This window comes from Sceloporus occidentalis, unplaced genomic scaffold (genome assembly GCF_023333645.1).
Source record: "Sceloporus occidentalis isolate IW3139 unplaced genomic scaffold, rSceOcc1.0.p SCAF_36, whole genome shotgun sequence".
In the NCBI taxonomy this organism is placed as follows: Eukaryota; Metazoa; Chordata; class Lepidosauria; order Squamata; family Phrynosomatidae; genus Sceloporus; species Sceloporus occidentalis.
The window spans coordinates 551,608-578,153 of NW_028317016.1; the positions used below are offsets into that span (position 1 = coordinate 551,608).

The window sequence follows — 26,546 nt, forward strand, 5'->3', positions numbered from 1 at the left end:
AGAAACACGATACACCATGTAGACTAATGCTTATTCAGAAAAACTAGTTATGCTGTGTTGTTTATTGAAAGCATTTTTAAAGTAGCAAAATTCCCTCCATAAATGTGCTGTTTAAAGAATTATGACGATGAGCCAGTGTTGAAACTTCCTGTTTCTTCTGTTCTAGGTTAAATACACAGAATGGTGGGGGGAAAAAAAGGAAGATATTCGTTTGCAACTGTAACAACTGCAATAAAACATTTTATTGTCGTGATTGGTGTGTTCATGTGATTTTACAAAATTCCCTTTTCATGAATAAATACTGTATATCTATCCTTATGCCAGCAGGTGCAATGTTGGATAATGAAAGGGGCGCTCCCTTAATGTTGCATACACTTAGTAAGGAATTCCAAATGTCGGGATGGCACACTGTTACTGTGGGAAATAAAATAGACACGCAATGGTACAGATAGTAATAATAAAAAAACGACTTGATGCTATTTATATATAGTGCACTTACTGACGCAGTAGTGTTAAAGGTCATGTCACATGATCTTATGAGTCTACTAGTGCCTTCAAAATAAAACCATAGTGTAGCTGAATTGTGTGGCTTTCCTCCTTTTGCTGGTTTCATTCTGAAGGCACTAAAGGATCCATAAGATCATGTGGCCCATCCTTGAGCACTACTGTAAGCGCACTGTATTAAGTTTTTTTTATCATTACTATTTGCGCTATTGTATTGCGCTATAGTGTTTCTGTTCGATTTTATTACCATCGGTAATTGTGCTCCCTCCCATTATATTTGGAGTATGTAAAGGAAGTACAAACAGGGAAGCCTTTTTATTTGAATTTATTTTTTTCTCCACATACTCACATTTTTGTTGTATCTATAGTCAGTAAGGAACCTAACAAAGTGTGCTAAAGTAGGCTTTGTTACTTGAAGCAGTTACTTTGCACAGGCATTTTCCCAGTACATTTAGTGTTTGTACATGCTTCTCTTCGGGGGAAAATAAATCTTCGTATTCCGCGAATTTTCGCCTGTTCCTGTCTTCTCTTCGGGCGAATATTCATGGACATTCTTCGTGTTCGGTTTTTCTTGGTTTTTGACGCGTACCGCAGCAGCTCTGGCGCCAGGAGTTTAAATGTCCATATGAGCAACTCTATTGGTCGTCAGCAAGGGACTCGACCAATCGTTGATGGCAGACTAGCCCCCTGCTGGCGACCAATAGGGTCGCTCGTACAGACTGTTAAACTCCTGGTGCCGTAACTTACCCTGCAGATCCCACTGGCCTCCCTGTTCTATCAGTTAAATGTCCGTACGAGCGACCAATAAAGTCGCTCGTACAGACATTTAACTAATTGAACAGGGAGGGAGACCAGTGGCATCTGCAGGGTAAGTTGCAGCATTGGGGTTTTAAAAGTCTGTACGAGCGACCAACAGAGTCGCTTGTGCAGACTTTTAAAACCCCAATGCTTCAACTTACCCTGCAGATCCCACTGGCCTCCCTGTTCTATCAGTTAAATGTCCGTACGAGCGACCAATAAAGTCGCTTGTACGGACATTTAACTGAAGGAACAGGGAGACCAGTGGGATCTGTCGGGTAAGTTGCAGCATTGGGGTTAACTTTTTAACTTTCATTAGGGGTTAACTTTTTTTTTTAAAAGGCTTAAGGGGCCCTTTAACCTACGGATTTCCGCTCCCGTTATCTAACGCAGCATCGAAGGGGTTAACAGGAAATCCATAGGTTCGCTGTCAGGGGTTACAACTTACAAAGGCCGTGCGAGTGAGCCTATTGGTCACCTGCAGGGTCTTCCTCTGGCATCAACCAACCCTGTAGGCGACCAATAGGCTCATTCGCACTGCCCTGTAACCCGTGACGGCGAACCTGCGGATTTCCAGTTCCGGGAACTTCGTGGTGTGTGTGTCTTCGTCTTCGCCTACGTTTTACGTTCTACGTCTTCAGCGTGCCTTCGGACAAAAAACGCACTCTTTGTGTTCGTTTTCATGTTCGCCCGAAGACGAATGCTCAAGTCTAGTTTGTACACTAAGGGGCAGTAATAGCCTGACCTGGCATCAAAAATGTGAATCCATATTATTGCCGCAAATAAATATGCATTAAGATATTTTTCGGGACAATGGCAGGGAACCATGAGTAGGTGAGTAATCATGTGAAACATTGGAATAAATAAAAACATTGCCCTTTATAAAACTTTTTGTAAATATTACATATATGTTCCTTACAACCATAGCAAAATATCGTATCTATGGGATATTAAATTATGGTGGAGGGTCTTCTAAATCAGCCCCAGTGGCCTAGGCTGGGAGCTCCGGGGTAAAATGAGATTAAAATGGGATAAAGTAAGATAAGGAAGCACAGGAAGACTTTGATGTTGACGTGAGAAACAGTAATTATGATACCTACCAATAAAACTTTGAGATAAGATGTAGATTGTAAGAAGGATAGTGAACCCTTGTTCATAAACACATAAGTGTTGTGATCCCGTCTCATTCTGAAGCATCAAAACTAGAACCTGAGATGGAATTAGGAGACACTCCAGCAGATAAGTCACAATTCAGACAAAACCTTATTTAGTATAACTTACTGTAGGTATACTATAATTAATATATTATTATTAATTAATAATTCAAAATAATGATCCAGTAGAGCATTTGCAAGGTCAGGCACTGATGTTGGACGAGAAGGCCTGGATCGGAATCTCCGTTCCACTTTATTATGATTTATTGTTGTATATTCCAACAATATTAGGGGGATGTTGCCAAAGGGGGAGGTCCCTGACACCTGCTGGACTCACCTTTCACCAACAGCAGCATCATCTCAATGTTAAGGACGAGATCCACACTGGGTTTTGCACTGCAGGACCACCAGCAACAGCAGCACTGCACCACTGGACACACACATATAGCAGCATGCTATGGGACTCCAAAAATTGGACTAGTTTGATGAATTGATGTCTCAGAGTAAGGGAGGTGATAGGGCAGCAGCAGCAGTAGCATGGCACTGAAAGGGGGTAGACACTGGCACATATCCAGCCCTACTGTACAGGACCCTGAATTTTCCCTAAATTTAGAAAACTATTTATTTATTCCTCTGCAGAAAAGCAGGGCACTGGCAGACGGACTGAAGCCCCCCCTCCCTCATATTAGAAAAAAAGAACAATAAAGAAGGGCATTGAGGTACAGGGGCAGGGTACAGGGCAGGACAGGCCAAGCACTGGCAGACAGACACATCCATCCACAAGACTGATCCTACCTCCCATATTAAAAAATATAAGAATTGATCACCCAGAGTAAGAATGGTGAAAGAGAAGCAGAAGCAGAGCACTGGGCCTAGGCGGGCAGACACTGGCAGATGATAGGCATATGTAAGCCCTTGGAGCAGGACTTTCCCAATATTATATATAAAATATATTATAAGGCATGTTTTTTGACCAATGTGTATTTATCAATGAAGAATAATATATGATAGAAAAATAATAATAATAAAAAAATTTGAGGTTTGGCTGGTATCGTAAATATATATATATATTATATTATATATAACACTCCCCTAATTATACCTCCGCAAATACTTCTTAGATCCCAAAGCACACTGTAATAGAAAACAGACAATATCTACAAAGCTATTGGATGATAGGACTGGGTAGACATATGGAAGGAAAGAAGAAAAGACTCCATAACACAGTATAGTGTATCAAAACTCAGAATACCATTTATGATTAATTGTGATCAACTCACAAGAAACTTGGCACCGAGACCAGTTCAAGTGCTAAAAGCGCTTATAAAATTATACAGGTTACCAGTCTGGACATGCTGCTCCAAATGGTAGCATGAAAAATCCCCTGGATGGCAGGTAGGGTAATAGTACCACTGTAGTCACTTGTGGTTACACCAGACTGGAACATAACATCCATCAGCAACATGTTTTGTCTGCAGACTTCAGGGATTTCTGTGGAAAGCTTCCATAAATGGAAATGGGCAACTGTCGCAAGGCCGGTAAATGCCTAGTTTTGTCATCAATATTTATCATTGAAGATGAAGAATAATATATGATACCATAGAAATATAATACAAAATATTTTGTGTTCTCCACAAATTAGAGATTTGGTTATTCGCGTAAATGGGCAACACTACTGAGGAACAGAACAGTATTTAATAAACAACTAAAACCCACTGTGAGCAAGCACAAAGGCCTAATTTTGTCACAAATATTTTTTTGTGTGTGTGTTGACCAAAAAAAAAAAGGGAGGTTTTCCCTTAAAATAACTGGGAGAAAAATGTCTGCTGCAGTCCCTGTAATTGGTATATAAATTATATGCATACACTACAGTAGTATACTACAGCTTCTCCAATCCACCCCACAATCAATAATGAACTATTATTACTTTATCAATTAACTTTCAGTATTGTATATGAGCAATGAGCATCAACTTCAGCCCTGCTAAGCCATCACTGTCTTACACTCCACCTCTCACCAGTCTGCAACTGCTGACAATTCAAAATGGCGTCACCACACTTATATATCTAACGCTTGTCCCGCCCTCTTGTAAATGCTGATTGGCCAGAGTGAAAAAAGTAAGGAAAAACTCCCATATGTTGTTGGACCCACCACAGCCATAACCATCAGTAAGGCCACCTCTCATTTTTGGCTACTTCTACCTGTCAGTTATTGTTATAACTGACCGGTAGATGTCCCTTCCCACTTTACCTCACCAATGTAATGGCTGCTACAGGTGGGAACAAATGGATGAATCCTAATGAAATTTTAAACATTAGAAATTCACGAAACATATGAAACATTTCTTTGTGCGCACAATATACAGCTGTCTTTCGCGTGGCAGAGGCAACAGGTAAATGAGTAATTATTCACCTAATCTTGCATACTCCAGCGCCCCATGCAATGTTAGCGCCTTTCACCTTTAGTGACTTATCGTTCAGCTGTTATGTGATATCCCCTCTGCCAGCTGCTCCCACCGATATCTCAGAATGTTTAATGTTTATGGCAGTGGGATATTCAGTCTGTTAGCAGTCATAAACACTGATTAGGCTAGGCTCTGGGACACGAACTGAATCCAAAGAGTTTATAAAGGTTTGGCCTTGTTCTTTGCCCTTTTTCCGCTTTTTTTTTTTCTTTCAAAGCTACCTCTTCCCACCTGTCTAACGCTTGTTTATATGCCTTTTGCTAGTTAATATTCTGCTCAGTCCTCAATATGCAGGTAAAGCACAAGTTCTAAAGTGAGAAGAAAAACATCATAGTTTTCAGCAACAATGATTTAAAAGAATATGGGCATAAGGAGAAAGAACAGAGGTCTTCATAGTGAACTTCACTGTGTAACACAGACACACACACTGTTTATACCTATATAACCAGGTACTCACAATAAGATTCATTTATATTTCATGTGTACCTGTAACAAAATAACCCTGATATGTAGAGCAGACAATAAGACATTTTTGCCCTGCTTGAATTTAATGGGCTATGCATTAGTTCCTTTTCTCTTTTGTTCTTTCATCCTTCTATGTTGTCCTTTCCTTTTCTTTGTCTCTTAGAAGTGTCTTTCTTAAATGAGAATAGGACCTATTTTTGAATATTATTATTATGCATTGCTTAACTACTTGCTTGCTCTGTGGCGAAAATGGAAATACAAGATGACACTATATTTACGGTTTGGGTCCAATCACAACTTCAACCCTTCTCCCTGGTGACCCAGTTTGGAGCAGGAATATATGGATATTTGGTGCCATAGATCTACAAGTAGGTTTTTGCTACTTAAGGAAGAGGAGCGAGAAAAAACTTAGATCTTTGGTTTTCCAGTGTGATATACATATAGAAAATCCAGAGCTCCCTACAGTTGAGTGTCACCTGCACACATTAAGAGCCGGTAGTAATGTTCACTGTTTTTGATAGAATATGCGACTTGCATTAGCTTGTTTAACACCATTTGTAACATATTATCCCACGTAATATATGGCACAATCAGACGTTCTTATTTCCAAGAGTTTTCCAGGTGGAATTGTTGGTAGGTGAGTACTTGCATGAAACAGAAATAAATCATTATGTTACTATCAATGCGACTTTTCACAACAAATATTGCATACATATTCCTTACAACCAAAGCACAATAGCAAATATATTTAAGTGCGATGGGAGTTTTCATTCAGGATTAGTGAATAACCCAATTGAGAGGACTACAGTAGAGAAGTTGGCAAAAGATCTATTGAACAGCGCCGTAACTAGGGCTATTGGCACCTGCGGCAGAGGAGGAGGACCTTCACATCTGCTTCCAGAAGAGGACTGGGGTGGAGGACATTGCTGTTGGGCAGCTCAAAAGCGCCCTTTACCTTGTGGTACCTGGGGCAACTGTCCCTCTTGCTCCATAGAAGTTAGGGCCCTATCAGTGAGGCATAGATTGTTCTTTAACCCCAGCAGAGTACCTAGAATAGCAGCCACATTATTCCACCTGAGAAGGATAAAAGTGCGAGGACGAGGATTAGCAGCAAAGTTCTCGATTATGACCCCAAAAATAAAATAAAAAAATAATGTGAATTCACAGAACAATAGATATTAAATAAACGCACACAAATTAGTCTTTTTAGAAGTGAGATTTTTATATATATAGCAAACAACATACATTCTTTGTAGTCTCCTCTGCCAGCAACATCTTATACATTATTATTTTAAGTCATTGGTGTATTTACTTGCATAGAAAAAAAAAAAGACAAGGTTAAAATTTCTCAGATCCACAAGTGCAAGGAAAATGTTGCCACTGACATGTAGATCAGCAGCCTATTGGCAATAACATCTACAGCCAAACATAGGTTGTAATTTTTACAACTTTCACCCACAATCCTCACCTTAACAAAGTCTTAAAAACCACTTCACATTTATATTTTAGAGTCCATTTTACATGAAAGCCAATGTAATTTTCCATGCGTATCAGTGTATGCATTCTGCTTTTGGAGTTAGAAAATTAGACTTATTTCTCATTTTCTCCTCCAACTTTTTTATCTTCCAGCAGACAAAGTGGAGGAGAATAACACAAAAGGTACTTCTTTAACAAAAAAAGCAAGATCCTAACTGCAGAATTGAGGACTTTATTATAGGTTGTCCTGGTAAGGGTTTTTTTGGTTGGTTCGGGGAAATCTGATTTAGAGATACTTCAAAGATAATAATTGTATTACTAATAGTTATTAACATTTGTGCCCAAACAAATACAATGGCACTTCTTACCAAAAATAAGACATTTTAAGATTCTAGATTTACAACAAAAATAAATATATTTATTCTGTGACCTAACAAGGTCGAAGAGTAGTTAAAAACAATAAATGCAGAATTATAACTTGAATGTTCACTGGGGTTTTTTTTAAGATGAAACCAATATTGTTTTTTTACGGCAATAAATATACCTACAGAATTTAACTGTACTTTCTCCATTCTTCACTGGTAATAGGGACATACCAAGCATTTTATTATGTGCTAAGGAGACATTATTGACAGGCATAAAAGGTGGTTTACACCCAAGTTGGTGAATTTCTGAAGTTGTTGAACTGTGACAAATTTTGGCAATAAAAAATTGATTCTCAAAATGTGAAAATATATGTCCCATAGGAGGGGGACAATCCTTACTGGAGTCCAACTGGTTGAAAGAAACCTCCTTGTCCCAAGCTGGATATCCCCAAAAACTGGAAGTTGCATAAAAATGACATCTTATTAGCCCCATTAGTTTAGGTCTGGGATGATCATGTTGCCAACTCCATAGACTGAAAGGTAGAAACTATAAAAATGGAAGATAGTCCACTATCAAGCCAAACTATAAAGACTCTTAAACCTGTGAAACAGCAAACATATACACATAAAAGAGGATATCAAATCGCTATGATTGACGCATTTAAAATCGATCACAAAAAGGTGTTGCAGTTGGGAGGATGTGGCTACACTAGAATATTCCTTCTTTTACTCCTGTGGCACCCCTAAAAATGTGGGTCTCTCAGAAAGTGCCTATAGTACATCCAGCCCTATATACAGCTCAACAAATTTGCTGGCTGTGTGAGTACCATCTAATTTTATAAACAAAGCTGTTATTTGATTCTAACTATATATTTTTCTCAGCTGCAAGGAAAATGAGATTTTACAATAATTTACAGAAAGAACTAGTCTTTTACCAAATTTAACCACAAATCTGTTCAATTCTAACCTTTGCATAGACGCCATACTAGAGAAAATTATATAAAAAGGAATAGTTGAAATAGAAAAAATACCCCCTACTTTTAAGTACATAAAAAGATATTTTTTTACATGAAAAGTTTCCTTTTAAATAGACAGTTACAAAAAATAGATAAGCTAGTGTCCAATGATGGCCATTAAAACCAAAATACTAATCCAGATATTCTCTGTATGCATACATAAAATGGTATGACCAGTCCTCCAATGACTCCGTTTAAGGAGTATTAAAATTGTGTTGAACATTTGAACCCCCTAAATGCTGCATAGACTTGAGATACAGTGGGCTCATTCAGCAGAGAAGGTTTGATGGTTTACTCCGGAAAGAATCGGATACATTGAAGTTCCAAAGTGTTTTAGGGCTATACTCTTAGCCAATGTCCCTTAAGAAAGATATTCCTCTTTAATAGTCAGTGCCGACGGAGATACCAAGTTACTGTTGCTGCTGCTGCTACTGCAAATTCCGCCCATTCCAGTGGTGGTGCCAACAGTCGGTGGGGTGGGAGTGGTGGTGCTGGCCTGCTGACTCTGCTGCTGCATCTTCTTCTTATTTACTTTCCTCTCTTTTGCCCTTCTGTTTTGAAACCAAATTTTTACCTACAAAAAAAACAGCAAATTGGAGAATTTTACATTGAATTGCCCATTATAGTAGTTGAATTAGAGTAATGTGCACTTAACATACCATTTGTTTAATTTAAATCCTCCAAAGAGCACAATGCATATTTTTAATACATTAATTTAATTATACTTGACGCTATGAAGGTTCTGCTTATAGCTTTCCACAGGTAAATTGTAATTATGTTTTTTTGCAGAATACCACTTCTAGTGGGCAGGGTTGGACTAATGATGGTGGGGCAAGCCTGGCACTTTTAACTCCCCCTGTATCTGATGACATTGACCAACGGCTAGATATGCATTGACATATGCAATGTTTTTATATTCACTTATAGAGAACTTCACTGAAGAACCTGATCTGTCACTGAAGTGGCAAGTCAGGTAAGTGTGTGGCGCTGTTGCCTACAGGCCCACCAAGCATTTGCCTGGTGTGACAGATGGCCAGTCTGGGCCTGCTAGTGGGTCTGGTTAACTGAAAGAAACCCCTGGTTTATGGGATTATATTTAAAGTTGAGGGGAGCGGCAGCAGATTCTAATTGGTGGACATTTGGTTTTGCTTGTCCTGGCACCCCACATAGTAGGGGCCTGACCAGGCATAGCCATAAGTATCACTCTAATGGCTCCAGCCCACTGTGGGGGTGATAGATGATCATATATTTTATCACCACAGTCATTCCTAGTGACATCAGGAACATTGTCACAAACGTAACAAGATTTCACCCCATGCATTGTAGATTACCTACCTGTCTCTCTGTTAATGCAAGTGTAGCCGCTAACTCAGCCTTCCTGCGGATTGTAATGTAGCGACTGTAGTGGAATTCTTTCTCCAGTTCAAGGCGTTGATGATCTGTGTACACAACTCTGTATTTATCTTTTGTTCTAGTTTTTCCTAGGAAGAAGAGGAGGTGCCATGTTAATTACATTTCTTTCCATACCCACACCCAATAGCAACAATATGACAAAGAGTGAGTATTTTCTCTTCTCACTAGAACCAATAAGAAAAAATGTATGTAATAATATTCAAGCTTTAATGCAGCCTCCTAATGTGTAATATCATGTTATACTCCAAAACTTTGGCAAGCTCACAGGCTACAAAATTGTTTTTGTTTGACACAGAAGCCTAAGACCACGCTTAGTTAAGTAGATACTCATCTGATCAGCTCAACCAGAGGGCAACCTTCCAGATCTACACTAGTGAGGTGCAATGTCAATGCTTACTTTTGTTGATCTCAATAGAATACCACGTCCTAAGGTATCCTGTGGATTATAGACCTCAAGCTAGGCCATTTTCGACCCAAAATAGGTAAATGCTTACTGATATAATTCCCAGATTTCGACCCAAGATTTATACTGTCTCTTGTCCACTGGCCAAGCCTTCCCTTGGACCATACTCTTCCATTTAGAGTTTACAATGTTTATCTCTCAAAAAGTTTAAAATGGGCTCAGACATACAAAAGCATCTCAAACTTCTAAAGTATGGATATTGTTCCAATAAAACTATTTTAATATAAATAAAGAATGATTTTATGTATAGTCTATTACATTTACCTGTAGGTAACTGCCTGGTTTAAAAATCATAGGGTAACAGATTGGGTACAGATTGGATTTTAAAAGGATAAAATGTCTTAACATTTAATTTATAATAAAACCATGGAGCCAGGGCCGGCCCAAGACAAAATGCCGCCTGGGGCGAAGTTTAAAATGCCGCCCCCCCCATCATTATCTACCCTTCCTCTCCCTGACGCCCCCCCCATTATCTACCCTTCCTCTCCCCCTCCCCCACCGTACTTACCTTTCAGCAGTCCTGCGGTGAGTCTCCATGCTTGGTCTCGGTGCCGACTTGTAATGCTGAGCGTCAGAAATGACGTAATCTTCCGGCGCTCAACATTACAAGCCGGCACCGAGACCGAGCTAGAGGGCTCGCAGAGGAGAGAGAGAGGGGCGCCGAGCGGGTACTGACAACTTGGTAAAATAAAACCACTCGGCGCCCTCTCTCTCTCTTCTCGGCTTAAAAAAAAAAAAAAAAAAAAAAAAAAAGGGCTTGGGGCGGCTGCCCCACTTGGCTCCATTGTCGGGCCGGCCCTGCATGGTGCATTCTACCTAAATTCCTTGGTAATATAGCCCGGATTAAAAAACTGTGTTATACACAAAATCTATTTTAAACTTTAGCATTATTTTACTATTGAATGTATAAGTGTTCCCAAACTAAAAGAATCTATATAATACCCACCAAGCACATAAAGCTTAGAGTATCTCCTGATTACTATGTAATAAATAGCTATAAATAGATGAAGGGAGATGCCAATCTTCTTGATGTGATTTGTGTTATATGTGTTATTATTTTATCAAGCTACATGCTATCAAAAGGAAGCTCCAGTGACCCAGGCTGCCTTCTCAATGAAGAGTGATATTCATTTATTAAACATACACCTTCCTTTAAGAGAGCTACAGTGCAATGCTTTTCTGTGGTCCCATTTGGGATTGTTTTCTCATTAGAACAGATCGGGAACCCACATTAGACCAGTGGTGACTACTGGTGGTGGTGAGTATACCACATAGGCACAACCAGCAGATGTGTTCCACTAGGCACATCACTTTCGGGAATAGGAGCCGAAACCAAGAAACAATTGTATATAAGGGAATTCTGCACAACAATGTAATGAGCACACTCAGCTATCATACGCATTAAAGTACATATGATGGTTGGAGGGCCCTTTTATGCAAGATATGCCTTTGTATTATATTGTCAAAGTTTGCTCCTTTTAAGTTCAATATCACAATGTAAATTGCAAAATGCAAATTAACATATTGAATAATTTCACAAATATTCCTGCACTTAAAATGAAATGTTCTTCTCTATGTATGCTTCTTTCCGATAGGCGGTAATCAATCCGAAACATTATGAAACATGCTCGCACATTTGAAGAATCTTGTGGTTTAAAAGCATATGTATCATGAACATTAATGTGTGTTATATGCAGAATGTTTCGACAGTCTTATGTGAAACGATCACATGATTAAGCTTCGGGGACCCGATGTGTTAACCACATTATAGTAATGTAACTATAACCCTTTGAAGTATATAAATGCTTTTGATATGTCAGATATGTCATGTTTGTCCGTGAAATTATTATTAAGTAAATAGTATATAGGTCTTAGAATAATTAGACTATTGACTGCGGTTATTAACAAATTAGTTTGCAGTCTGTTCATCACAGGTGAGGATTTACATGCTTGCTAAGTCGAAGGGTAAAATGGGTTAACTGCCACCTTTTAAGATAAAAGCCTGTATTTTAAAGTTTACCTAGCAATTAATTATGGATTTATCTTGTTTTAGCGGCATGTAATGTCAGCTTACATCAGACTGTCCCTCTGAAACCTGGAGTCTACCTGGCTGAAAGGAGACTGTCATATACTATTAAACTTAAACAAACAACAAGACCAATCGATTAAGCTCTACTAATTATAGTGCCTTGGTAACGCTCTACCTGAAGCTGATTATCTAGGGTCTCATAGGGTATTTTTACTATGTGTCACATTTCTGTTCTAAAAAAGCAAAACATAGCTGTCAACACTCCCAAAGGTGCTGGGACAGTCCCAACAACAAAGCTTTCATCCTGGGCATCAGCTGTTCCAGCAAGTGTCCCATTTAGCAGGACTGCCCAAGGCTTAACATGATTTGGATACTATCCATGCTTGAGGTAGTGTTTTTGGGGACGTGGGTAAGTAAAACAGGCATTTCAGTTAAGGCTCAATGGTTATTAAAAAAATGACATGCTGGAACTTTGCGAACAATACAAACTTATACCTATATGCAGGGCCGGCCCTACCATGGAGCAGAGTGGGGCAATTGCCCCAGGTGGCACTTTTGAAGGGGCGGCGCTTTGCCCCAAGCCCCCTTTTTTTTTAAAGCGGAGGAGAGAGATGAAATGACTTCATTTCCGGCGCTCAGCATTACAAGTTGGCACCGAGACCGAGCAGGGAGACTCTCCGCAGGACTGCTGAAAGGTAAGTACAAAGGGGGGGATAGGGTAGATAATAGACTTGGGCACCAGGGGGCTCTTCGTGTTCGTCTTCGTGCTCGTCTTCGGGGGGGGGAATCTTCGTATTCCATGAATATTCGCCTGTTCCTGTCTTCTCTTCAGTTGAATATTCGTGGACATTCTTCCTGTTCGGTTTTTCGTTTTTTCCGGTTAAGGGGTTAATACGGGGTTAACGCGTACCGCAGCAGCTCTGGCGCCAGGAGTTTAAATGTCCGTATGAGCAACTCTATTGGTCGTCAGCATGGGGCAGACGAGCCCCCTGCTGGCGACCAATAGGGTCACTCGTACAGACTTTTAAAACCCCAATGCTGCAACTTACACTGCAGATGCCCTGCGATTGGTCACCTGCAGAGGAGGTCCCTGTTGGCGACCAATAGGCTCATTCGCACTGCCCTGTAACCCGTGACGGCGAACCTGCGGATTTCCACTTCCGTGAACTGCCCCGATGCCAAGGTAAGTTAGAAGAGGAAGGGACCGGGGAGAGTGGTAGACGAAGACGATCACGAAGATCTTCGTGGTGTGTGTCTTGGTCTTCGCCTACGTTTTACCGCCTCTGTCTTCTCTTCGGCGTGTCTTCGGAACGAACACGAAAACGCACTCTTTGTGTTCGTTTTCATGTTCGCCCGAAGACGAATGCACAAGTCTAGATAATAGACTTGGGCACCAGGGGGCTCTTCGTGTTCGTCTTCGTGCTCTATCTAGGGAGGGAGGGAGAGGAAGGGTAGATAATGGGGGTGTGGGCGGCATTTTAAACTTCGCCCCAGGCGGCATTATGTCTTGGGCCGGCCCCGCCTATATGTTCAGTTAGCCAATGTACTAGCAAATGCTTAAACCAAGCTTTGCTCCAAAGAATGATATTTTGGCTTGGTTGGTGTAGAGATAAAACCAAAAAAAAACATGTCTGGTGGACACGGGTTGCACATGTGCGTGTCTACATGCCTTGTCATTAACCTGGTAATTCTACAACATGTTGCTAGTAATAACTATTATAAGTCATGCCTGAGGTGTACACACAATGCCATATCCTCTTTTTTAAATGATATACACACATACATACATACATATACACACACATACATACGCACACACACATATATTCCATCCCATTTATGGTCAGTAGACTAATAATAATAAGTACATCAGGAGATTTGTAGTTGCAGGGCATATGGACAGCTGCATGTTGGTTGCCTCAGAACAAATAGTAAGAGAAACTTATTTCAGGAGTGTCCAGGTGAGTGGTTTGTTAAACTATACACATTAATAGGCCACTTTATTTTCAGTCCTCTGATGTTCTATGATTTACAACTATCCTCATGATAAGCACATATATTAATTATCTGTACCAGCTGCAGACACCGGGCTAATCAGTGCAGGCTTTGGAGACCCACCTTTAATTGATTTACACAGAAGCTGTTAGAAATTAACTCATAAAAGAAAGTGGGCAATTAACCTGTCTGTTAGGAGGTTACATTGTGTGAGGACACTAAAGAACTAGAGAAGCTAACGTTGAATGGCATACCTGAAACACCCAAATTCCAAAATATACAAAATGTCAAATGACCTTTTCTATTTTGGGACGGCTATATGGAATATGATGGCACTATATAAAACAATAAACAATAATCATAATGTAAAGCTTTGTGACATCCTCCAAAGTAGAGACATTGGGTAGAAAAAAGATATGGTGGAACTGAAGTCTCAAAGAAGGATTAGCAAAAAGATAGAAAAACACTTTCTGGAATTTCACTAAATATCGTACGAAATCACTTGGGGCTATTAACATGTTTAGTGAATATAATGCCCCAAAATTGGTAACTATAGTAAGAAATTATAATGTGTGAACTGTGCCGAATTTATAGTAATTATTTATTAATGCACTATGATAATTGTGAACTCATATTTGCAACTTTTAGCACAGGAGAGTAGCCAATAAACTACATGACCAGGAATGGCCCGAAAATGCATTTGCATTAGTTATCTATACTGATTACGTCAACATCCTTAGCACAAGGTGACCTCACACTAGACTTTTTTAGTCATTTCCATACGGCAGACTAGACACTTGTGAAAAATGACACTTTAGTGGTGCCATGGTAGCGCTACTATTACATCATAGTGTGATTCCATATCCCACTTAAAACCTCAACACCAAAGTCTTAAATACTTGTGAATGTCACATTTGGTGACCGTTTAGTCACTTCAGTTACTCATTACTTATTTGTACATATAGCAGACCTGGCAATAAATAACAAAAACATATCTTGACAGAGAAGTATACAAAGGAAACCATGGGTAGAAACATGCAATTTTATGGCAGATAATAACCATTAGGGCCATCTAGTCTTACGATTATTTCTGGTGTAAAGACCTTACTCGGTCGTTGGTTTCGTATTAGATTCAGAATAGCCATATCTCTACCCCACGCAAGTGGATAGAGATGCCAAGTAGCTTATTCTCTATCTACACAGAGGATTAGGCCATTGGTCAAGACAAGCACCTTTAGTATATTATATTACTTTGCTCCACCATAGTTGCCAACCTTTTCATCAACAGGCAGACATTCTCATCTAAAACGGAGGGATAACTCACTTACTGCCAAATGTCGTAGCAGAACAAGCAGAGATAGAGCTTGCAGGCCCAACTCTGTATAAAGAGGCTCCAAATGAGAGCAGTTTGTTATTTAACAAAATTTAGGGGTCTGTTTACTCAAAATCAACTTTTTCTGTCGTAACACCTCAAGAAGAATCACATCTGATATTCACCTAAAATACAATAAGGCAAGCTGATATTGGTCTGCTTCAGCTTGGAAAAACTGAGTAGTAAGAACCAAAGCAGACACCATTCAAACATCCCTTCTGGTTTTTGGTCCTTGTGTGTGTGTGTTAGTACAGACTTTTCTTGTCTCCCCCTGTTTTAGCTTTTGAGCTTGGACAACCCACCTCTAATGAAAAGGACCTAACCCAACTAGCCACCTGACATCAGCAGGATCCTTTGGCACTTGAGACTTAACTGGGTTAATGATATACTAGCAGCTGGATGCAAGATGAATTTGCTTCCAGTTATTAATAGCGGTTTTTCAAAGAGCGGCCAAGGGGATACAAGTTAGTTGAGTTAGTTAAAAACCCCTCTCCAAAGCTTGCCTGTAAGGTCTGCTTCTGTTTCTCTCTCCTGGCTCAGCCTGCCTCTGACATCTGCGCCTCCCCATCTGCCTGGCTCTCTTGGTCCTGGTGAGAGTCCGGGGAAGAAAAGTGAGATTTAAAGAACGATAGATGGGTTCAGGCATACCTGTGAGTAAAGTAGAATTTACTGTAACAGCGCTGTACTCCAAAATCGAAAGAGCACATGCACACATACAGGAAAATGCCTTGGAGTCCATGAAAAAATCAACTCCATTATGCATTACCAGCAAGCGTAATCCAGCACCCAGTGCCAAACAGCCACGCTTATCGCTATCCCAAATTAAGCTGACATTTACAGTGTAGAGGAATCAATGTACAACAAGAATCTACCACGAGACGCACTGGAACCACTGCATGGCTAACAGTTGTTGAACCCATCCAGGAACAGATTTGCAACTTCCAGTCTTGGCAAATTTAACCAAAAGGGCCAAAAACATTGGAACATATTATCAAACAAAATTCCCCGAAATTCGAAAAGAACTGGCCGCAGATCACATGCCGCTGACTTTAGGTAGCAAAGCTCGGTTTAACTATGCATTGCGCAGGGCCAACTCTGTCTTGACGCATGCCAATAATGCATGATTCGGGCAGATAGATGAACTATTTTAACTCGACTGTTATTTTATCTTATCTCTGAGACTCTATTGTCCAATTGTATTTAGGGCAGATCCATACTACTTTCACATGCAATGCTTCTGTCTTTTCATTAAGGAGCAGAAACCTCCCGATTTTAAAATTAAAGAATGGGACAACCAAAGATCAAAGCTTCTCCTTTCTCTGTTACTCCGCCCTGGGACAGGTCAGAACAAAGCCTGGGTGCAATTAGATGTATCAATGTCCTTGTCTATCTCCTCCTCCTTCCTGGACAGGAGACTTCAGGAGATACCTAATTTACATTAGAAAAAAAAAAAGCTTGTAACATTTAGAGTTCCCTAAAGGGGGGCACTTGTGCATCCTTTCATTAACTTTGTCCCTACTGACCTTACTTCTGTTGTTTCGGAGCTCATTGCTAATTTTTCTAGTAAATAAGGGCAGCCGGTGAGCGCCATCATCTCCGTTAACACTCTTTCGAAGAAACTTTGATCACATCTTCAAATTGTTATGTTATATACTACTTGTTATGGCCTGTCTACCCATTGTACAGCGCTATGGAATATGATGGTGCTATATAAAACAATAAACAACAATAATGATAATAATAATTTGTCCTATGACATACATTGTTAGTACAATGTGGAAAGGCAATGCAAGGTGTATGGTGTGGTTATATGAGAGCACAATAGGAGTAGAGAAAGAAAGGGTTAAGCTATCCTGTCCAACCCCAACATCCTTTGAACTACAATTTGCAAAACATGCTTATTTGGTTTTTCATGTGGAGCCACTTCCACTTTCTTAACATGTGAATAGATAGCACCCTGCCTTGTTTGAATTCCCCACCCAAGTAGTGGTATTACGATCGCTCGGATACCGCGGGGAATAAGAAAAGAACTGTTTTTGTAGAAGCAGGTGGATGGCGTCACGGTCCAAGTTGCCCACGTAGATGACAGAATTATTGGTTAAAATGGCAAAAAAATTAAAACAAAAACTGCTTCTTACACCTTTGGCAGAAGCTACATTTAGATGTTTTGAGCTCTGGAAATGTGACACAAGACTCAGGAAAAGAAGGCAAGCATAGTCAATGCGATACTCTTATTGGTAGAGTTTGGTTAGAGTGTAAGCTTTCAAGACAACTTAGGTCTCATCTTCACGTTTGTCTTAAAAACTTGCACTCTTATCATACATTTCATTTATAGTAGTCAGTGTTGATACCGATAAACATCTTCCAAGAAAATTATTTTGGAGTCTACATGACTATACCCTATATCCTGAATTCCAGAAATCTTTGGTAATGTTCTAATTCAGATTTACTGCAAAAACATACTAACTGAGCAACCACTCAACATGAGAAGTCAAATAAGTATCACACTAAGTCTAAGTGACAGGATATGTAAACCCATATTAAAAAAATACATCATAAAAATCCTGAAGGGCACTTAAAAAAAAAAACATACAAATTCTGATGAACTTCATAAGGTCTCCCAATAGCTAAGTGGAAAATCTGAAAATAAAAGACACTCCTATTGCAGTAAAAGTGGACTCAACAAAGCACGGCATTTGCATGTTAATCGTATAAAATGGAAAATATAGAACTGGCACTCCTTTGTTTAGCCAACCTTTGCAAGTTCCGCATGAAGATTGTGGCGTAGAGCAACATGGCATGGAAGAACCCAACGAGTCTGCCTTTTTTTCTACCTGCTGTAAAACCATATTTGCTCATGTCGCTGTCTATTCACTCTTTTATTATTATTTGTTGTTTTGTAAATAGTGCCAACAGATTCTGCAGCGCTGTACACAGGGTAGACAGGACACATGGACTTCTACCACGTCTGATCCAAAACTCTTCTACTTATCTGCCGCTTCTGTTCAGCGATGGAATACTTTTTTGCATAACATAATTGCTTAATTTTACACTATGTCCTAGTATGATTACGGGGACAGAAATATATCTAGCGGACTTGGTCTGTAAATTGCCTGGAAAAAAAGTCTATCTTACTGTTCTAATCTAGCGGGTTTCTAAATCTTTATGTTTGACTTCATTAAATTCAAAATAATTAAAAAAAAAACCTTAAAAAGTATAGATTGATCCACTGTGTTCCCAATGAAATCATGACAGATATTATATGGCTCATAAAATTACTCGATGGCAAATAGAGTGCAATATTCATTAGTGTGAACAAATGCTTTTACCGACATACCTACAATTAGTGTCTTCCTTTTACTCAGAAGGAAGCAGGGGTGTTGATTTTGTCACATTTATATGGCTATGAAACAACAAGTATTGTTTACTCTTTTTACAGAATAAACCAATATGCAGAATGTGTGTGTGAAATTATAAAAAAAAATATTAGAAAAGTAGTAAAAACAATTATTTGTTTTTAAATTATTGTAGTTGAATACCAGTTGTGAAGTCTGATATTTTTTTGTACTTTGAGGAAAAAAAATGCTTTTAAAGAAAACTTAAGGTAGAATAGAATAGGATAGGACAGGCAGCTTAACCAACGTACGTCTAGATGAGCAACTTAGATTTCTTCAAGACTCTAAAGGTGACAAATACACACAACTTGTATCTGTAACTTGACCCCAAATTATATATATATATATATATATATATATATATATAAGTACAATAATGTCAATACTTTAATAACAAGTATATAAAAAAAAAAGTCTTCCAAGACTTAACTCATTGAACCTCCATTGTAATAGTATAAAAAACGCATTAAAGTGAATCATTAATACATAAAATTATATCATGATTATTTTAGTTTTTGTATTGCTGAAAATATAATAAAGTATTTTTTTTTTGTTTTTTTAACTCATTATTGGCTTTTTCTTTTACTCCAATCGGATTTTTGTTTCAGAGGTTTCAATTTATAAACTACGTATAAAATAAACAGATCAATACAAGTTATAGCACCTTGCTATGTTGTTCTGTAGGGGGAAAAAAGGACTAAATCCAGAACAGTATAGTTTATTAACTCTAAACAATCTCTGCGTGTAGATTATGTATTGAAAGGGAATTATGCATTAGTTCTTGTCTAAATTAATAGCTGTATTTAAATATGGAGGGACCTTGCTTGTGGAGGGTATTAGTAGATAGCACCAACAATTATACCATATCTCATTTTTAATTAGGTTTTCTTCCTTGGTTATTCATACTATTTCTCCTAAACAGATATTATTGTCTTTGTTGACAGAACTATTGTTTTATCACAAAGGGGGCTTGTGGGTCAGAAAAACAGTACATACTAAGCCGCAGCGGCTCCTTAAGTATTTTAGGATCTATGTATCATAGAAGGGTGGGTAGTTTCTTTTTCGATATCATTTACTGTAAGTCGTAAACATTACCAAAAATTGCAACGACACTCGATATGTGAATAAATAAAAGCAAAACTATGTAACGAGGCTATGTATTACCTACAGTCTTGTTACAAACCCTTACGGGTTTACGTATGTTCTCACCTTTGTAAAATAATACAGAGAGTGCAATAAACATATTTATACACGGCATAACTCACTGGCGTGTATGTAGATACATACAACCATACACACATACAACCATACACACTCGCTACTGACTATGAACAGTGGGGAAAATATTATAATACAGCATCATCAATAAAAAAAGAATTACAGAAGCTCTCACTCAAACTTGGCCGAAACATAAGACCCATAAATACATAATTTGACGGCTATAATGGCTCTCAGTAAAGTAAAACCTCCCTCCCGTGGTTCCATCCGTATATCTATTTAATGAAAAGGAATGACATTTTCTGTCTTGATAACTAAAACTACTTAACATTTTCATAATAAATCACAAGGATTCCATTGAGCGAATCTCTCGTGGTGTCCTGGTCTGTATGAAAACCATCACTTGTCAGGAATGAAAGACATTCTCAAATAAGTAACCTGTATTCAAGCAGGGTTTTCCGCTGTGATACCCCAATGAGATAAACAACACTTGGATGCTCAGATATCATTAAATCAGAATAGAATATGAAGGAGTCCGCTAGTTTTCCCTGGCACTCTCATAACTCGCGCAATAAGCATTAGTTGTTTTTTTTGTTTAAAAAAACTTTCACTTTAGGTCAACTACCATCACTGTTAATTGCGTTAATCAATCTGCTTTTACATGCTGTAAAAAAAATCGTCAGAAAACTAGCCTGCTAAAACTCATTCACATACCTCCTCAATAATCCTTCTGTTAACCTTTTTGTAAAGTTTATATATATATATATATATATTTATATATCTACAAAGAAATATCAATACACTGTGTTATCTGAAAACAAAATGACATATGCATCTTATGAAACACTATCATAAACTTGTATTGTTATTAGGATCTGCAAACCTATAAAATCCTAATAATTATAAAAACTAAAAAAGGCTGGCCCGTACGGGGATCGAACCCGCGACCTTGGCGTTATTAGCACCACGCTCTAACCAACTGAGCTAACCGGCCCTATATATAACTTCGCGAAAACAACTTTCCAATTGGCAATCTCATCTATTCATCTAGCTATCTATGTTAATATCTACATATACAAATATTGCATATTTCTTATTACGAATAAATGTATTTAAAATAAACAACTCATACTTAGGGATACCGAGATATTTCAGACTCAAAAAACCTCCCACTTGAATTTATGCTATGTATCAATTTCACACTGTTGAAACCTATATTAAAAAACAAATTATAATATATATATATATAAATCTGAACATGTGACTTAATAACGAGTTATATAATTGCATAACAATCATTTAGGTAGCTAACAAAGATATAAATAAAAATAAAAGTATTTTAATAATTTGATAACACTACATTTTAAAACTATTAACAAGGTTATGTTAATTTAACAACGTATAGGTCACATATTCACATATAGTAGATGCGCTTTTAAAATTGTAATAGTGTAAGATAATATTACAATTATTTTAAGCATTGTTGGCATCACAAATAAAATAAAAAAATACGTAAAAATAAATATTTAAATATAGCGTTTGATATCTGATATGAATGGAAAATACTATTTTTTAAGGAATATATGCATATAAATATATTTACTTATTGTTTTAAATATAAAGGCACTATATGAATGAGCGTTAATACTGCAGTATATATATATATTACAGGGGGGGTTCCCGACCTCCCATCGTGAGGTTCCATCGACTTACCATTGTTTGGGTTGGCACTGGGTACCACCGAGCGCTTCATCCAATCATAGGGGTTGCGCCTTTGCGCATTTGGAGAAAGAGGGGGCACTGAGTTGTTCATGGGTGGTGGTAATAGTCCAGAACCTGGTGGCTGAACCGGATTAAAATCAGTGGGGCTGAATCCTATTTGACCCGGGTTATTTGAAGAGGCTGCAGGTCCTGGTCCATAGGAGTGCCAGTCTTCTCTGCTTGGAGCATAAGGAGAACTCCAGGTGCTACCAGGTTGTCCATGATGAGGGTCACTGTTAATCCCAGGGACATGATGATAGCTGGCAAAATCAGAATATTGAGGAGGTGCAGGGACATAATTCTGATGGTTAAGGTTGAGTCCTGGATGCCTTACTGGGTTGGGGTACATGTTGCTGTCCTTATCCAAGAGATATCCCACGTACATCTTTCCCACAGAGCCTTGTGCACATAATGTGCTTGGGCAACTGTCTCTTCTGTCCTGGAGTTTCCTTCAACTCTGCTCTACTGCTTCTTCTTCCTGGATGACTGTTCACTTCACCTTGGCAGCTCTGTACTAGTGATATGAGAGGCACCTCCCTGTACAAAGCCTTTTATTGGGCCACCAGGCATACAATTTGCATTGAAAGGCAGCTTTTGCATTTCAAAGGGATACATACTCAAGTGCCATATCAAAGTGGAAGCCACAAGGTGAATTCAAATGGTACAAATTGCTCAACAGATAGCTCTGGTGTGTGTGAGTGTGTCTCCAGGAAAAAGAAGGCACCTAAGGGACAATACCATATACACTCAATTAGCAAACCAAAGCAATTGTAATTCAGACCAAATACTAAAGGATTTGGTATGCTAGGCTTCCATACCCTCTGTTCACCATGCCACTTGCTAAACAGGTGGATATCTTACCAACAGCAAAACATACTCTTGTCAAATATCTTAAACGTATATTGACATTGACATATTTATGTTGCTTTATTACAATATCTATAGGTTAGTTTGGTTTAATTATTTATTTTTTCATATCTGCTAGTCACATCACCTTTGGTCTAACAAATACAAGTGTCTGTAGGGCATGTTCATTCATTTACATTATGTAATGCTGCAATGATTGTAATATAATGGCAGGGGCAAGTTAAAGGGGTAAACAAATAATAAAGAAAAATGCAAAATAAATTATTAGTCCAAATAAAGCTGTTGGTGATTTAGCTGAGTTGTTGCGTACTTATTCCAAGTGTCACATCATCGCATTACATTTATTTATAAAGCGCCGGCAGATTCCGCATTAGATATGTATTTGGCAATAGACATATCACACTTAATTTTTGTAACGTCTACGGACATCCTTAATCATCCAGGATATAAAGAAATCCAGCTCTCTGTAATATGACTTACTGTATATATAGTTTATATAAGGGAAGCTATAGTAATCCAATGCAAGGATTCTTTCCTGGATTCAAGTCCTGTTATAGCTTGTGTCAGGCTCCACTGATATCTGCTGTCCACACTCCAAAGAAATCCTGCTGAGTTCAATGCTTAAAATGCACTAAACAGTGTTTAGTAAATAACTAATTTGTGTACGCTAAAAGAACCTTCAGACCATATGGTTCTTTATATCACTGGGTGATACACTTGCTTTCATAGTAGATCCACTAATGAGACTGTAGAATCTCATAAAAAATAAACTTTATATTAAAGATAATGTCACATATGACAGCCCACCCCTGTCCAGAGTAGACAATGGATATATGTGATATACCATGCATTACATATATGTATATATTTCTACGTATTCAGTGCCCAATGCATGGAACTGAAGAGACCATATTTTATTAGGTAGTGGGTGCTAATATCGACACCTTTTCTCCCAAACAATGACTGAAGGTCTGAGAGATGTTGTTCCATAGGAGACCAACAGGCATATTGGTACATTGGGCAAGAGCGACAGTCCAGGCTTCATCCCCTGAAACCTCTATGGTTGCTCCACTGATTCCACTTAGTAGAAGAAGGTCTTCAAAATGCAACGTGACCATGGCTGATATAATTCACAATAGCCGGTAGCTAATTAGAGTACACCTGCCCATACATGAAATATAGCCAGCTATTATTCTAATTATCTTGCTTGTTTATCCTGATTCTCCAAAAGTCTGGTAAAGAAAGGAAGGGTCAGTGGGATCTAAGCCTATTTAGAAATTTGTGGTATCACTTTTTCACAGTGAAAGGAAGTCATTAATTAGAGACAAAACGTGTAAATAAAGGATTATGTTAGAACAAGACAATTAATTAGCTTTTGGCAGATTAACAAATTGTTTAAGACTAACAAAAACAAAATTACTTCAAGATATTATTATTTCGTTTGTATACACAAATCACAATGTAAACCCCACCAGTAAATTTAGTGAATAGCAAAATATACCAGGATTATTGAACCACAATCTATTGTTCTTTATTTAGATTCTTTGGGAAAAAACTCTAATGGTATTCCATTTTGTAGTTTCCTCATAAAAACATATGTCCCAATAGTATATGAAGTGTTCTACTAACTTAGCAGATAATTCACGAAGATGCTGCTTGCAAAATATATGCAGTTAATTTTGGATATATTTGAATTTTTTTTTTCCTATAATATTTAATATACTTGTATAGAAGGCTGTATTTGATTGGTTCAAAACAATCTGTTAGTGAATTTTTCAAAACGTTCATGAAGTGACATGCCTATGCAAAGTCGAGCGTCCCAGACCAGAACTTATAAAGATGAAAAGTATAAATAATGAACGGTGTTTTAAGAGTTTACAATCCAAACAACATATTTGAGGATTTCCACATAGGGAATGTGACGTAACAGTCACCCAGCACCCCTATATAGGACTGGGGGCTTGTGCAGGCTAGAAAGGTGCATGTCCCAGATACCTGGTCCACTGTTATAGGAAAGACTTCAGCAATGGCAGATCTTGGACCAGAATTAACAGCAAAGGCCTATCCAGCAACCGTCCTTGTCATGTTCTTCCAATGGCACTTTTGTTTGCCAGGAGGGGCCTGGCTGCACTTCACCATTATAAGCCAGGCTTGGATTTGGTCTCTTACCAGTTTTCACCCATCCGCCATTACCGTTGGGTTGCCCAAACCAGTTTTAGTGTTAATTATCCTACCTGGGATCCTTGAAAATGAAGTAACGTTGGGGAAATGTTATCTTTTATTAGCCTATCAAAAAATGTATAGAATTACCTTTTTTTGTGTATTATGAAACTAGTGCTGGTGGAAATTCCAATGAGTTTAGCTTAGGTCTCTCCTATGTTTTTAATAGATAGCTCCATAAGTAAATGTAAGTCCTAAGAGGCTAATATGGTGAAAAGGCATATTTTCAGACTCACACAATCCGGATGCCTTTTCCTATGGATTACAAAGATGTGTTTTTTTGTTTTACCAGGATATTATTGAAAATTTAAAATTTAGTTTGGACATTTGGAATTCTCTGTATACAATGTTGGTGTATGATTTTTGTAAAATCTGTTTCCACCTAGCACTGGATTGTGTATATTTCACTCTGTATTTCAAATACATTAGGTTTTTTTTACACCTTCTTATAAGGAGCCAGAATTTTTACAATGAAACTAATTTGGTATCTGTCACCGATAACCGTAGTGTAGTATTTTCACACTTTTACAGGCTGGCAGACGTCTCTGATATATAGCTACTATATGGACTGTGGTTACTGAACCATAAGAACATAAAATGGCGCCATAACACAAGTGAATTGGCCATAAACTTTCAGAGTTAAGATATGACCAATTATGTGATTATAATAGAAAATATGTAAAAGGTTTAACCAGGACAGGTTTATGAGAGTCTTAAGCTATTGAAATGTCTGTCGCCTGTGACTGTCGCCTGTGTGTTTCATGAGTGTTTTGTGTTCTTCTTCAGAGCTGTGTAAATAAGTCACTGACAGAACATTTTATAACTTCATTGTGCCAACTGCCCAGTAAGTGGGAATAATGGGATATATATATATATATATATATATATATATATATATATATATATATATATATATATATATATATATATATATATATCAATAGAGCACCAGCAGATTCTGTAGCACTATTAGAACATTGAAATAGCTTATATAAAAACTAACAGTAAAACACTCAGAACACATGATGGCCCCCTCTTATAATTCTTATAAGAACTCAAGCAAACCTAATTTTTTGTGTGTTTTTTTTGTTGCAAGGGCTGATATATACAGCTCATTTTCATAATTTCCAAAAAAGTTCCTTTTATTAAAATATTATATATAATTTAATACCTTTTTTCTTGTTACATAAAGTCTATAAATAGTTTTAATAATTGTTTTAAACTGGAGCTTCTAAAACAGACACTTAGATCACATTGAAGCACTTTTGGTTAGTATATGATTCTGGATTACTAGAGCCCCTCCACATTAAAGAAAATAAAAATAAAAGTCAGACCACAACCATTGGTTTTCAAGCAATCTAGATCTCTAACTCTCACAAGGGCTTATATATTAGATGCTTGCTTTGTGGGTAACTGCCCCTATAGCCATTATCTCATGGTGATTTCCAATAAACAAATCACATTGAATTCATAGTACATTAAAATAAAATGCTTTCAATAATACAGGGGGGGTTGACATATTTGTATTTTCTGTGAAAAAATGAATAGTTAAAAATTAATTACTATAACTG

At 38.0% G+C, this 26,546-nt stretch overlaps 1 protein-coding gene and 1 non-coding gene across 2 annotated transcripts; both read right to left on the reverse strand.

Moving 5' to 3' along the window:
- Positions 1-8,603: 8,603 nt before the first annotated feature.
- On the reverse strand, positions 8,604-22,273 carry LOC149297836 (homeobox protein CDX-1). Its single transcript, XM_089488120.1, has 3 exons — positions 21,841-22,273; positions 9,578-9,723; positions 8,604-8,816 (listed from the first exon to the last, which is right to left on the reverse strand). The coding sequence occupies exons 1-3, from the start codon at positions 22,271-22,273 to the stop codon at positions 8,604-8,606; spliced, it is 792 nt and encodes a 263-aa protein (XP_089344246.1).
- TRNAI-AAU (transfer RNA isoleucine (anticodon AAU)) lies at positions 21,048-21,121 on the reverse strand. The gene has a single exon. It is a non-coding gene; the product is annotated as a tRNA-Ile (tRNA).
- Positions 22,274-26,546: the final 4,273 nt, after the last annotated feature.

Bases quoted from the DNA above. Each gene is read 5' to 3' on its own strand.
- LOC149297836 (XM_089488120.1), bottom strand. From the start codon at position 22,273: ATGTACGTGGGATATCTCTTGGATAAGGACAGCAACATGTACCCCAAC. The intron at 9,724-21,840 runs GTAAGTCGATGG...TCTTCTTCCTAG, and splicing joins CAGTGCCAACCCAAACAATG to GAAAAACTAGAACAAAAGAT. The intron at 8,817-9,577 runs GTAGGTAATCTA...TTTTTTTTGTAG, and splicing joins TTGCATTAACAGAGAGACAG to GTAAAAATTTGGTTTCAAAA.